Raw genomic sequence first — 15,442 nt, 5'->3', positions numbered from 1 at the left:
AATTTTTAACATACACGTTACAGCCCATTACAACCCATACTAATAGACAAAGCAACGCAGCAGTAATATCCAGCAGGAACCCTGCTTGTTTATTGTGGTAAAACTTTAACTAATGTACCCAGACGGATCAAAGTCTATATCCTTGGCTGTGTGTGTGTGTTATCAGTGAGGTATAAATCCAATGTAAAGTCTGTCAAGCATGTGTCTGTCTGTTAATATACTGTACGCTTAGTCATGTCAAGACCCACAGAAGAGTCTACATGTCACGGCCGTCAAATGAAGAGCACAAAGGTGCAGCATTGTGAGAGTACATATTCCTTTTTTTATTTGACCCCGACAAAAACAATAAACAATCCAAAACAACTGTGAAGCTAAAGGTTATAGTGCCAACAAACAAAGACAACTACCCACAAGGCCAGGTGGGAAAAGGGCTGCTTAAGTATGGTTCCCAATCAGAGACAACGATAGACAGCTGTCCCTGATTGAGAACCATACCCGGCCAAAACAAAGAAATACAAAACAGAACATAGAATGCCCACCCCACATCACACCCTGACCTAACCAAATAGAGAAATAAAACATCTCTCTAAGGTCACTACAATTAGATTGTAGATTTAGTGAAAATATCAGTGATTTTTTTATTTGATTAGGCAAGTCAGGTTAAGAACAAATCCTTATTTTCAATAACAGCCTAGGAACAGTGGGTTAACTGACTGTTCAGGGACAGAATGACAGATTTGTACCTTGTCAGCTCGGGGGTTTGAACTTTCAACCTCCTGGTTACTAGTCCAACGCTCTAACCACTAAGCTACCATCCCACCCCATACTGTACGTAGTGGTTCAAGGCACAGTTTTCCTGTTCAGTTTGTTTCCTTCAGCAGGGTGTCCTGTAAAATGTATTAGTCACCTTACTTCAAGATAACTATTACAGAAATGCATTCCTGGATTGCTTAATAGCTTTTCCCTGGTGGGGATGATACACACATGACTTCTAAGATCATACGATACACAGCAGATAAAAATTATGGTTAGCTGTAAATAGAGAATGTTTAATGTCCATGCTATGAACATGGTGACCCACAACCTCCCAGACCCACTCAGTACAAACAGCTACTGACCTCAGTGTAAACGGAAGTCAGAGAGTGAAAAATTCATGCAAATACAGGTACACAATAGGCTTGTGTGTGTGTGTGTGTGTGTGTGTGTGTGTGTGTGTGTGTGTGTGTGTGCTCGCATACAGTTTTTGAGTGTGTGTGTGTGAGAGAGAGTGTGTCTGTGTGTTCATGGTGCCAAGTATGTTTTGTTCTATATTGATCCTTCGCTTGAGTTTAGTCACAAAAACATTATTTATTGAAGATTGTGGAATGCAACACAAAAGTTGTCATTGTTCAAATAAGGATCCATTTATTCAACAATGAATATGTAACAGGAGAATTTAGCTGTGTTAATATGTGAACTCATTGGACTCTATAAAGAAACCTCCGGCTTTATTGTTTCTCTTCTTAATTCTAGAACAGAATTACTGTATGTATAGTGTTGATTAGTTGGTGATGGGAGCAATTACATGGTCAGTTAGAGTTGTGTGACGGTAAAGTCAGCTAGCTCCCCCTGTAGGGCAGACTGAAGAGGCAGCAACCAGCATGCCACGGTGGGGGCAGAGCGAACGCTGAGATCCACAGCAGAGTCCCTACAAAAAAACACACAAAAAAACAGACAGACAAGGTTCTTAGCATATGCAGTACACTCCAGTTTCCCTAACTATTCCCACAGAACTATACAATTAAACATAATCATCAAAATATAAACTCAATAAATACACTAAAGACACATCATTGCTGAAGACACACATCCTCTGAACAGTCAAGATCACTATACATGCAGTTAGTTTCTGATAGACAGTTGATTTTACCTGGAGACTTCTACTTCTTTGTCCTGAATCTTCAGTTTCATTGTTGTTCCCTGGACCTCCTCATAGGCAACAGGTGGACGGGCTGTAACACACAGTAAAAATACTGTCACCATGAATCAAATGGACAGTATGAGCAGGTGGTCCTCTGTAGCTCTAATCAAATCAAATCAAATGTTATTGGTCACATACACATGGTTAGCAGATGTTAACCTGTTGCTTCTACTCGGGACGCTTGCGTCCCAACTAGAGCTCTGGAAATGCAAATGCACTACGCTAAATGCTAATAGTATTAGTTAAAACTCAAAAGTTCATTAAAATACACATGCAGGGTATCGAATTAAAGCTACACTCGTTGTGAATCTAGGCAACAAGTCAGATTTTTAAAATGCTTTTCGGCGAAAGCATGAGAAGCTATTATCTGATAGCATGCAACACCCCAAAAGACCCACAGGGGACGTAAACAAAATAATTAGCATTTCGGTGTTACACAAACCGCACAATAAAATAGAAAACATTCATTACCTTTCACCATCTTCTTTGTTGGCACTCCTAGATGTCCCATAAACACTATTTGGGTCTTTATTTCGATTAAATCGGTCCATATAAAGCCTAGATATCGTTATATCGTTAACATCGTTTCAAAACGTAACGTCGTTTTTTAAAATTCAAAAAGTCGACGATAAACTTTCACAAAACACTTCGAAATACGTTTGTAATGCAACTTTAGGTATTAGTAAACGTTAATAAGCGATAAAATTCATCAGGAGGCGATGTAAAGATCATTAGCTGTCCGTCTGGAAAAATGTCCGGCTAGAAACTCAACGAAAATATCCGGTCCTAGACCGGAGGAGATACGGTGTCCTGCATGTGTTTGACCAAGAAAAAACTCGAAGGGAAATGACAAGACTCTAGACACCGTGTGGAAGCTGTAGGTACTGCAACCTCAGTCAATTAATTGTGGTTCACCTTTATCAATGGGTTCAAGTGGCGCATGGATATATTTTCCCATTTTCAGTGATCAGTTTTTCCTGTGCTTTTCGATGTAAATGCCGTTCTGGTAAAGCCACAGCAGTGATTTAACCAGTTTTTTAAATGTCTGAGTGTTTTCTATCCACACAGACTAAGCAAATGCATATACTATATTCCTGGCATGAGTAGCAGGGCGCTGAAATGTTGCGCGATTTTTAACAGAATGTTCAAAAAAGTAGAGGGTCGACTTAAGAGGTTAATGCGAGTGTAGCGAAATGCTTGTGCTTCTAGTTCCGACCATGCAGTAATATCTAACAAGTAATCTAACAATTTCACAACAACTACCTTATACACACAAGTGTAAAGGAACGAATAAGAATATGTACATATACATATATGGATGAGCGATGGCAGAACGGCATAGGCAAGATGCAGTAGATGGTATAGAGTACAGTATATACATATGAGATGAGTAATGTAGTGTGTGTAAACATGATATAAAGTGGCATTGTTTAAAGTGACTAGTGATACATTTATTACATCCAAATTTAAATTATTAACCTCACTAGGGTACGTGGGACACTAGCGTCCCACCTGGCCAACTTCCAGTGAAATTGCAGAGCACCAAATTCAAAAACAGAAACACTCACTATAAAAATTCATAAAGCATACAAGTGTAAAACATCAGTTTAAAGATTAACTTCTTGTTAATCCAACCACAGTGTCAGATTTCAAAAAGGCTGTAAGGCGAAAGCATACCATGCGATTATTTGAGAACAGTGCCCAGCAGACAAATCATTACAAACAGTAACCAGCCAAGTAGAGGAGTTACACAAGTCAGAAATAGAGATCAAATTAATCACTTACCTTTGATGATCTTCATATGGTTGCACTCACAAGACATTGATTTACTCAATAAATGTTAGGTTTCTTCGATAAAGTCTCTCTTTACATCCAAAAACCTCAGTTTTGTTCGCATGTTTTGTTCGGTAATCCACAGGCTCAAACGCAGTCACAACAGGCAGACGAAAAATCCAAATAGTATCCGTAAAGTTCCTGGATGGATTTTTCTCAGGTTTTCACCTGCCTAATCAGTTCAGTTATAATCATAGACATTATTTTAACAGTTTCGAAAACTTGACAGTGTTTTCTACCCAAATCTACCAATTATATGCATATCCTAGTTTCTGGGCCTGAGTAGCAGGCAGTTTACTTTGGGCATGCTTTTCATCCGGAAGTGAAAATAGTGCCCCCTACCCTAGCGTAGTTAAAGTGGCTAGATATTTTTGTATAATTTTTTTAACCTTTATATTTAACTAGAAAAGTCAGTTAAGAACAAATTCTTATTTTCAATGAAGGCCTAGGAACAGCAGGTTAACTGCCTGTTCAGGGGCAGAATGACAGATATGTACCTTGTCTGCTCGGGGATTTCCTTCTGGTTGCAAGTTCAAGTCCAATGTTCTAACCACTAGGCTACCCTGCCGCCCCGCCCCTGAGTCAGTATGTGATACAGCACGACAGGTGATACAGCACGACAGGATGCTCTCAATTGTGCATCTGTAAGAGTTTGTGTGTTTTTGGTGACAAGACAAATTTCTTCAGCCTCCTGAGGTTGAAGAGGCGCTTTTGCTTCCTCCCCTCACCACCTAGGGGCGTCCCGTCAGAAAATACAGGACCCAGTTGAACAGGGCGGGGTCGAGACCCAGGGTCTCGAGCTAAATGACGAGTTTGGAGGGTACTATGGTGTTAAATGCTGAGCTGTAGTCGATGAACAGCATTGTTACATAGGCATTCTTCTTGTCCAGATGGGTTAGGGCAGTGTGCAGTGGGATTGCGTCGTCTGTGGACCTGTTGGGGCGGTAAGCAAATTGGAGTGGGTCTAGGGTGTCAGGTAGGGTGGAGGTGATATGATCCTTGACTAGTCTCTCAAAGCACTTCATGATGACGGAAGTGAGTGCTGCGGGGTGATAGTCGTTTAGCTCAGTTACCTTAGCTTTCTTGGAAACAGGTGGCCCTCTTGAAGCATGTGGGAACATCAGACTGGGATAGGGATTGATTGAATATGTCCGTAAACACACCAGCCAGCTGGTCTGCATATGCTCTGAGGACGCGGCTAGGGATGCCGTCTGGGCCGGCAGCCTTGCGAGGGTTAACATGTTAAATGTTTTACTCATGTTAGCTGCAGTGAAGGAGAGACCCCAAGTTTTGGTAGTGGGCCGTGTCGGTGGCACTGTATTGTCCTCAAAGCAATCCAAGAAGTTGTTTAGTTTGCATGGGGGCAAGACATCGTGGTCCGCAACGGGGCTGTTTATTTTTTGTAGTCCATGATTGACTGCGACTCTACTTTGCCTCTATACTGACGCTTAGCTTGTTTGATTGCCTTGCGGAGGGAATAGCAACACTGTTTGTATTCGGTCATGTTTCCGGTCGCCTTGCCCTGATTAAAACTTCTTATGGCTGCAGTATTGAGTAGTTTGGATGAAAGGTGCCCAGAGTAAACGGCCTGCTCCTCAGTCCCAGTTGCTAATCTATTCATATCATTATTAGTATTGGATAGAAAACACTCTGACGTTTCTAAAACTGTTTGAATGATGTCTGTGAGTATAACAGAACTCACATGGCAAGCAAAAACCTGAGAAGAAATCCAAACAGCAAGTGAGAAATCTGAGGTTGGTCGATTTTCAACCCAGCCCCTATTGAATTCACAGTGGGATATGGATGAACGTGCACATCCTAGGGCTTCCAATAGATGTCAACCGTCTTTAGAAACTTGAATGAGGCTTCTACTGTGTTGTGGAGCTGAATGAGAGCTGAATGAGTCAGATGTCTGGCAGAGAGCCAGGTCCTGGTCATGCACAATTCACATGATAGCGACCAGCATTCCATGGCTTCTCTACACACAAAGGAATTCTCCGGTTGGAACTTCATTGAAGATTTATGAATACAACACCCTAAAGATGAATTCTATACTTAGTTTGACAAGTTTCTTCGATCTGTAATATAACTTTTTGAAGTTTTCATCCGACGTCCGGATGGACCTGCACTTGCGTTTGGATTTGTGTACTAAAAATGCAAACAAAAGTAGCTACTTGGACATAAATAATGGACATTATCGAACAAATCAAGCATTTATTGTGGAACTAGGATTCCTGGGAGTGCATTCTGATGGAGATCATCAAAGGTAAGGGAATATTTATAATGTGATTTGTGATTTCTGTTGACTCCAACATGGCGGATAATTGTATTTATTTTCTGAGCCCCGTCTCAGATTATTGCATGGTTTGCTTTTTCCGTAAATTAAAAAAAAAATCTAACACAATGGTTGCATTAACTTCTTCGATATAGGGGGCGCTCTTTTAATTTATGGATAAAAAAAACGTTCCCGTTTTAAACAAGATATTTTGTCACGAAAAGATGCTCGACTATGCATATAATTGACAGCTTTGGAAAGAAAACACTCTGACGTTTCCAAAACTGCAAAGATATTATCTGTGAGTGCCACAGAACTGATGCTACAGGCGAAACCAAGATGAAATTTCAAACAGGAAATGTCCCAGATTTTGAAGGCGCTGTGTTCCAATGTCTCCTTATATGGTTGTGAATGCGCCAGGAATGAGCCTACACTTTCTGTCCTTTCCCCAAGGTGTCTGCAGCATTTTGACGTATTTGTAGGCATATCATTGGAAGATTGACCATAAGAGACTACATTTGCCAGGTGCCCACTTGGTGTCCTCCGTCGAAATTATTGCGTAATCTCCAGCTGCGTGCATTTTTCCATTTGGTTCAGAGGAGAAACCAAACTGCCACGAATGATTTATCATCGAATAGATATGTGGAAAACACCTTGAGGATTGATTCTAAACAACGTTTGCCATGTTTCTGTCGATATTATGGAGTTAATTTGGAAAAAAGTTTGGCGTTGTAATGACTGAATTTTCGGGGTTTTTTCTTAGCCAAACGTGATGAACAAAACGGAGCGATTTCTCCCACACAATTAATATTTTTGGAAAAACTGAACATTTGCTATCTAACTGAGAGTCTCCTCATTGAAAACATCCAAAGTTCTTCAAAGGTAAATGATTTTATTTGAATGCTTTTCTTGTTTTTGTGAAAATGTTGCCTGCTGAATGCTAGGCTTAATGCTATGCTAGCTATCAATACTCTTACACAAATGCTTGTGTAGCTATGGTTGAAAAGCATATTTTGAAAATCTGAGATGACAGTGTTGTTAACAAAAGGCTAAGCTTGTGAGCCAATATATTTATTTCATTTCATTTGCGATTTTCATGAATAGTTAACGTTGCGTTATGGTAATGAGCTTGAGGCTATGATTACGCTCCCGGATACGGGATTGCTCGACGCAAGAAGTTAAGGAGAGGTATATCTATAATTCCATGTGTATATCTTGTATTTTCATTTAGATTTATGATGAGTATTTCTGTTGAATTGATGTGGCTTTGCAAAATCACTGGATGTTTTTGGAACTTGTGAATGTAACGCGCCAATGTAAACTCAGATTTTTTTATATAAATATGAACTTTATCAAACAAAACATACATGTATTGTGTAACATGAAGTCCTATGAGTGTCATCTGATGAAGATGATCAAAGGTTAGTGATTAATTCTATCTCTATTTGTGCTTTTTGTGACTGCTCTCTTTGGCAGGATTTTTTTCTTCTGTAAGTTGGTGGTCACCTAACATAATAGTTTGTCGTGCTTTCGCTGTAATGCCTATTTGAAATTGGACACTGTGGTGGGATTAACAACAAGATTACCTTTAAAACGGTATAAGATACATGTATGTTTGAGGAATTTTAATTATGAGATTTCTGTTGTTTTGAATTTGGCACCCTGCACTTTCACTGGCTGTTGTCATATCATCCCGTTAATGGGATTGCAGCCCTAAGAAGTTAAAAGCAGTTGTTTGTGCTTTCAGTTTTGTGCCAATGCTGCCATCAATCCACGGTTTCTGGTTGGGGAAGATTTTCATCGTCGCCGTGGGTACAACATCACCGATGCACTTGCTAATAAACTCACTCATTGAATTAGCGTATACATCAATGTTGTTGCTCGATGCTACCCAAAACATGCTGCTGGTGAGTCTCTGATCCACCTCTACGCAGACGACACCATTCTGTATACTTCTGGCCCTTCTTTGGACATTGTGTTAACAACCCTCCAGGCAAGCTTCAATGAAGTTTCTAAAACGGGTTAAATCATGTCTGTAACTATAACAGAACGTGTGTAGCAGGCAAAACCCCAAGAAAAAACTGTTCACAAAAAAATATATACATCCCTCCGCCAGTCTCTGTATTGTCTATGGCAAGGGAAAATAGATAGCGCCCAGTTTACAGTTCCTACAGCTTCCACACGATGTCGCCAGTCTTGGCAATTGGGTTGAAGTTAATCCTTGGTGAAATGAGAAATAGGCACTTCCTGTCATCGGGTATACTGGGGGAAGTTATGAAAGAGAGAATATCGCCCATGATTTCAAGACTTGCTGCTATTGAATACAGATCGCCCCGTGATCAATTTGATCGATTATTAACGTTTACAAATACCTAAAGTTGGATTACAAAAGCAGTTTGAAGTGTTTTGGCAAAGTTTATAGGCAACTTTTTTAATTTAAAAAATGACGTTGCGTTTTGGAAAGCAGTTTTTTCCTGGATCAGACGGGCTTCATAAATGGACATTTTGGGTATACATGGACGGATTTAATCAAAAAAGACCAAATTGTGATGTTTATGGGACATATTGGAGTGCCAACAAAGAAGCTCGTCAAAGGTAATGAATGTTTTATATTTTATTTCTGCGTTTTGTGTAGCGCCGGCTAATTCTTTTGTTTACGTCCCCTTCAGGTATTTCGGGGGGGTGCATGCTATCAGATAATAGCTTCTCATGCTTTCGCCGAAAAGCATTTAAAAAATCTGACATGTTGGCTCGATTCACAACGAGTGTAGCTTTAATTGAGTACCCTGCATGTGTGATTTAATGAAAGTTTGAGTTTTAACGAGTACTATATGGTTTGGCGCTACACATTTCCCTGGGCTAGTGGCTAGATGAGACGTTAACGTCTCGCTTACACTTAAGAGGTTATTAAATACAAGAAAAACTAAATGCATGCTCTTCAACTGATCACTGCCTGCACCTGCCCACCTGTCCAACATCACTACTCTGGACGGCTCTGACTTAGAATACGTGGACAGCTACAAATACCTAGGTGTCTGGTTAGACTGTAAACTCTCCTTCCAGACCCACATCAAACATCTCCAATCCAAAGTTAAATCTAGAATTGGCATCCTATTTCGCAACAAAGCATCCTTCACTCATGCTGCCAAACATACCCTTGTAAAACTGACCATCCTACCAATCCTTTAGCGGGCACTTATCATTTCCTTGTAACCATATCTACTTTGTTTGCAATTACTTCTGGATGATTCATAGAATGAGTGAGCGTTCATGTGCAAAGTATTGTACTGTATTTTCATCAATTTAGTGAGCATCCATAGTGGGAATTCTTTAGGGCACATTTCCTAGTTAGAGTACTTGTTTTATTTCAAAAGCGTCTCAACAAAATGTAATCACTCACATAGAAACAAAGGAATATGAAGTGGAATGTAGTCCTAACTGATAATGTTTCACTCACCCATGATCCCAATAATATTGTCTCCTGTCGGGCGCTGCCTCAGGACAGGCCACAGGAACTTAATTCCATTCCTCTCATAGAGCATGATGATGATCCGTGTTAACCCTATGGTGATGTCCACCTCCTTGTCCCGTAGGATCAGAGACACACTGCAGGAAGTGACATATCAATTCAATTGACAAAAAAAGTAAATATCTATTTTGACCAACTGTTTAAATGTAGAAAGGCAACTTAAGTAATATACACTGAGTGCACAAAACATTAAGAACACCTGCTCTTTTCATTACATAGATTGACCAGGTGAACTCAAGTGAAAGCCATGATCCCTTATTGATGTTACTTGTTAATCAGTGTAGATGAAGGGGCGGAAACAGGTTAAAGAAGGATTTTTAAACCTTGAGAAAATTAAGACATGGATTGTGTATGTGTGCCATTCAGATGGTGAATGGGCAAGACCAAAGAATTAAGTGCCTTTGTACGGGGTATGGGAGTATGTGCACAAGTTTGAGTGTGTGAAGAACTGCAACGCTGATGGGTTTTTCATGCTCAACAGTTTCCTGTGTGTAGCATTGGGGTCAACATGGGCCAGCATTCTTGTGGAACGCTTTTGACACCTAGTAGAGTCCATTCCCCGATGAATTGTGGCTGTTCTGGAAGTGTGTGTGTGTGGGGGGGGATATACTCACTCATTATAATATAATTAAAACACCTTGCACTGCACAATAAGCTAAAGCAGAAATCTAATCACAGAAACAAACAATACTGTAGCACAAAATGACTTATATCAGAAGGTCTGTAGTTCGTCTGTGATTCAGAACCTGTCTGTTTTGTGATTGATTTTCAGTCTCCAGGAGAAATATGTTGCATCCTGTCCATTGTTGAAGGTGATGACAGTGGTGTCTAACTCAATATGTTGATTGTTTTTGTAGTGGATCACAATCTTCTGGTAGCCTGCGCTGGCTGATTGTCCAAGCTGACCGTTCATAGACAACTCTGGGAAAAGATGGACACCATTCATTCATTCAAAGATGTTTGAGGAGTGAGGGGATAATGTGGACAGGTCAAGGAATTAATGAATTTACGAATGAATGAATGAAGTAAGGCATTGAAGAACATTTGATATCTAAGGTCAGGTCACCATTGTTGGGGTCCTTTAGGAGTCTGAGCGAGAGAGCCACAGGGATGTCATAGCACAGTGGTAGGGCCTGATCCTCAGCTGGCAACAGGAACCTCAGGGGAGAACTCACTGAGTGAGTGAGTGGAGTGAGTGAGTGAGTGAGTGAGTGAGTGAGTGAGTGAGTGAGTGAGTGAGTGAGTGAGTGAGTGAGTGAGTGAGTGAGTGAGTGAGTGAGTGAGTGAGTGAGTGAGTGAGTGAGTGAGTGAGTGAGTGAGTGAGTGAGTGAGTGAGAGTGTGAGAGAGAGAGAGGACATTTGAAGTCTTTATTCCTTTGGAACTTCTGCGAGTGTAATGTTTACTATACAATATATATATATATATATATTTCACTTTGTTTATTATCTATTTCGCTTGCTTCGCAATGTAAACATATATTTCCCATGCCAATAGAGACCATTAAATTGAAAATGTAATTCAGAGAGAGAGACAGAGACAGAGACAGAGACTGAGAAAGAGACAGAGACAGAGACAGAGACAGAGACAGAGAGATAGGATGCAGAGGGTAGAGAGATGAGGATAATTAGTTTATGAAAAAACAGCATCATCTTAATCAAACAAAAAATAAACAATTATTGCAGTACCAGTTGTAGGTGTAGCTCTAGCTCTAGTTGCAGGTTTACTTGAGTGAGTTGGTTGATGTTCCTCTATTTCAGTTGAAAATGTAAGATGAGAGAACATTTACAAAGACAATCCTACACACAGTCAGAACATTACACAAAGGATCCTACACACACACACACACACACACACACACACACACACACACACACACACACACACACACACACACACACACACACACACACACACATTGCCAGACACGCACTCGTGCGCACACATACACAAATGCACGCACACATACACACGCCCCACACATACCGTACAGTCAATCAGTTGGTCAGTGAGGGCATTTAAACAGGCATGGCTCTACACACAGACAGCACAAACAGACAAAAAATATTCTACAATTATTTTATAACGTGGAACAATTACCCATTATATAGGCAGAATATGAATCCTCCACAGCATCAAGCAGCAAGCCTATGACAAAAGACATCACAGGTTGAGCACACTTAAACTGATGTTCAACAAGTGGAGCTATGATGTAGGGGAAAGATACAGTAAGTAGTCACTTGCCCATTCCTCGACCCGCTCCTCCTGCTCCTCCCCTTGCTCCTCCTGCTCCTCTTCCTGCTCCTCCTACTCCACCACCTCCTCCTCCTGATCCACGAAAGTGCATTGGCTTAATAGCGTTGGGCCATTGCACTAATATAGCATCTCTGTACTGTTGTTGACATTTTTTTCATTGGAATATTGTCCCTCTACACATTTTGACTCTCCTTTTTGTTATGCTAGTAAGTGTACAGTATTGTGACAATTATTTTGTTTAAAAATCACACTTTAACAAAATGTAGATTTGATTTGATTTCATTTTAATCATTGCATCTACCTATACTAGGCAAATCAGCGCCACTGGCTGCCCAGGCTATTTGTTATAGTTTTGTTACTACATACAATGATGTCCTTGTCGAGTGTTTGTTGTTTGAAGTACCGTCTTTGTTGTTGTAATATCGCAAACGGACTTGGCAGTTTCACCACTATGGATTCCAGCTGTAAGATGAATGTTGATGCTGTTAAATTACTGTCAAGATCTGTGAGTTTGAATTATAGACTTCCAGGATCTTGCATGCGACACGTCTCATTACAATGCATCCATTTGCCTGTGCGGTGGATGGGAGCTAACCTAGAGCAGTGTTTAAGCTACAACGGTTTGAGCTACAAACTATTAAGACCGCATTCTCTCACGAACACGCACGCACGTCGTCTGTTGTGTACAATGACGCTCACAAACTGTGCAGGACCCAAGGATGCCGAACTCCCAACAAAATAACTCTGCGGTAAAATGAATTGGAGCTGATAGGGTTTTTTCCAGCACGATTATGCCCCCGTGCACAATGGGAGGTCCATGCAGATTCTTTTCCCCAGGACTTTACTATATCTCTCAAATGTATTTCAGACGTTTCAAAACATACTTCATTTTGATTGTTTTGCCATGTATGTACAGTATGCATTTGTATGGATTAATAGCAGTAAGGGTTGAGAAATTCAAGCAACTTTCTCAAAGTCCCCTTTTTTTCCGGAAATCCTGAAGTGAATATCCCAGCGAAGATTGAAGATTAAAATTAGGGGTAGGTTATTTGTTTAACCACCTTAATCTGACACTGGCTGTGCAGGGGGCCCTGGTAAACAGAAAACATACTTTTGTATATATATAGGGTATGTGGACAGCCCCTCAAATGAGTGGATTCGGCTATTTCAGTCAGTAGAATGGCCTTACTGATGAGCTCAGTGATGTTCAACGTGGCACCGTCATAGGATGTCACCTTTCCAACAAGTCACTTCGTCAAATTTCTGCCCTGCTAGAGTTGCCCCGGTCAACTGTAAGTGCTGTTATTGTGAAGTGGAAACGTCTACGAGTAACAATGTCTCAGCCACAAAGTGGTACAAGCTTACAGAACGGGGCCGCAGAGTGGTGAACCGCGTAGTGTGTAAAAATTGTCTGTCCCCGGTTGCAACACTCACTACCAAGTTACAAACTGCCCCTGGAAGCAATGTCAGCACAAAAACTGTTAGTCGGAAGATTCATGAAATGGGTTTCTAGGCCGAGCAGTCACACACAAGCTTAAGATCACAATGCTCAATGCCAAGCGTCGGTTGAACCAGCTCGCCGCCATTGGAATATGGAGTCGTGGAAACTTGTTCTCTGGTGTGATGAATCACGCTTCACCATCTGGCAGTTCGACCAGATGTATCTGGGTTTGGCTGATGGCAGGAGAACACTACCTGCCCCAATGCGTAGTACCAACGGTAAAGTTTGGTGGAGGAGGAATAATGGTCTGGGGCTGTTTTCCATGGTTCAGGCTAGGCCCCTTAGTTCCAGTGAAGGGAAATATTAATGCTATGGCATACAATGACATTCTAGACAATTCTGTGCTTCCAACTTTGTGGCAACAGTGTGAGGAAGGCCCTTTCCTGTTTCAGCACGATTATGCCCCCGTGCACAATGGGAGGTCCATGCAGAAAAGGTTTGTCGAGATCGGTGTGGAAGAACTTGATTGGCCTGCATAGAGCCCTGATCTCAAACCCATCGAACACCTTTGGGATGAATTGGAACACAGGCCTAATCGCCCTACATCACTTCCCGACCTCACTAATGCTCTTTCGTTGCTGAATGGAAGCAAGTCCCTGCAGCAATGTTCCAACATCTAATGGAAATCCATCCCAGAAGAGTGGAGGCTGTTATTGCAGCAAAAGGGGGACCAACTCCATATGAATTCCCATGATTTTGGAATGAGATTTTGTTCATGTAGTATATTTAAAGTCAATATACAGGTTATAATTGTATGTTTATAGATTGACAGTATTTGCTCTTTTATTTACTCCATTGACTCACACCATACAGTAATTGTCATTCACTGTTGTAGACAGTATGTGTGTGTATGAGTCCACACATAAGCATATGTGTATACCTATGGTGTGTGCATGCATGCTGGTGTGCTTGCATTGATGATGGTAGTTTTGCTCACCGGGGTATCCGGCTTCTCCACTCATGAACTGGAAACTCGACCCAGAGAAGCCTTGCCTGGATCCTGAGGGCTTCTCTCCCTCCTTGGGCTTGTGGGCCACCTGTGAGGTTTCTCCCTGGGGCTTGGTGACCACCATGGAGGTGAGAGGAGTCACAAAGCCGTACTTCAGACAAAGATCCAGGGCCTCTTTCTTCACCTTCTCCTTCGCCTCCCCGCTTGACTGCACCCTGAAACACACACACACACACACACACACACACACACACACACACACACACACACACACGCACACACGCACACGCACACAGGTATGATTTAAGTACAATAATAATTTTATTTGCATAAAACATTTACCAAATAGTAAACTATATTTTTTTACCTTGTTTGCAAAACCTTTAATGGGATAATCCACTCAAGAATTTAACTTCTGTAATTTCGGCGGATAAAGTTTGAATGACACAATTATATGTGTACAACATGTAAAGACCTGCACACTAAACTGATAGCTTTTCCATTTCGAATAGGACATACAGTATTTGTTGTTGTTTTTAGCATTTGCTCATGTTTTTCAGAGCCTCCATACTGCAAGGATAAGAAAGTATATCGCTGGTTAGGGGGGAAATGGGAAAACAAAGTGTCTAGACCCTTCTATAGCATGCTTTTTATATAAAAGAAATAGAGATTTGGGTTAAATTCTCCTTTTAAGTGGTCCATCTGTGAAATCACGAAATTGTGTTGTGCCACATCATCACAATAAGATTCTCATCAATGGAGTTATTGTCATGTGTCAATGTGCAGCGGTTAGGACGGAGTCAGGCGCAGGACACAGAACTAAGTAAAAGACGTACTTTACTCTAAAAGAATCAACAAAATTTCCACGCAGTGAAAACACACCAGCTCACAGAAGTCTTGAACACCAAACAAAGAACAAACACGCACAAAACCATGTGGGAACTAGAGGGTTAAATAGGGAATAAATTATAACGCAATGGGAACCAGGTGTGTACAATCAAGACAAAACAAATGGAAAAAGAAACGTAGATCGGTAGCAGCTAGAAAGCCGGTGACAACGACCGCCGAACGCCGCCCGAACAAGGACAGGCACCAATTTCGACGGAAGTCGTGACAGTTATGGAATAAAAAACGATCAAAT

At 41.1% G+C, this 15,442-nt stretch overlaps 1 protein-coding gene across 2 annotated transcripts in view; it reads right to left on the bottom strand.

The window, feature by feature from the left end:
- Positions 1-1,327: 1,327 nt before the first annotated feature.
- The window catches only part of LOC115131713 (inter-alpha-trypsin inhibitor heavy chain H3-like), a 37,929-nt gene continuing 23,814 nt past the window's right edge, over positions 1,328-15,442 (bottom strand). For both annotated transcript variants that reach the window (XM_065003135.1, XM_065003139.1), the window contains 9 exons: positions 14,290-14,516; positions 11,840-11,923; positions 11,696-11,743; positions 11,284-11,346; positions 10,664-10,771; positions 10,344-10,518; positions 9,526-9,674; positions 1,910-1,991; positions 1,328-1,687 (listed from right to left, as the gene is read on the bottom strand). In XM_065003135.1, coding sequence (XP_064859207.1) covers positions 1,573-1,687; positions 1,910-1,991; positions 9,526-9,674; positions 10,344-10,518; positions 10,664-10,771; positions 11,284-11,346; positions 11,696-11,743; positions 11,840-11,923; positions 14,290-14,516 — 1,051 coding nt within the window. In that variant the 3' untranslated portion in view covers positions 1,328-1,572. The remainder of the gene's footprint in view (positions 1,688-1,909; positions 1,992-9,525; positions 9,675-10,343; positions 10,519-10,663; positions 10,772-11,283; positions 11,347-11,695; positions 11,744-11,839; positions 11,924-14,289; positions 14,517-15,442) is intronic.

Source organism: Oncorhynchus nerka, linkage group LG2 (genome assembly GCF_034236695.1).
Source record: "Oncorhynchus nerka isolate Pitt River linkage group LG2, Oner_Uvic_2.0, whole genome shotgun sequence".
NCBI lineage: Eukaryota > Metazoa > Chordata > Actinopteri > Salmoniformes > Salmonidae > Oncorhynchus > Oncorhynchus nerka.
This window is presented reverse-complemented; position numbering and strand designations above follow the sequence as displayed.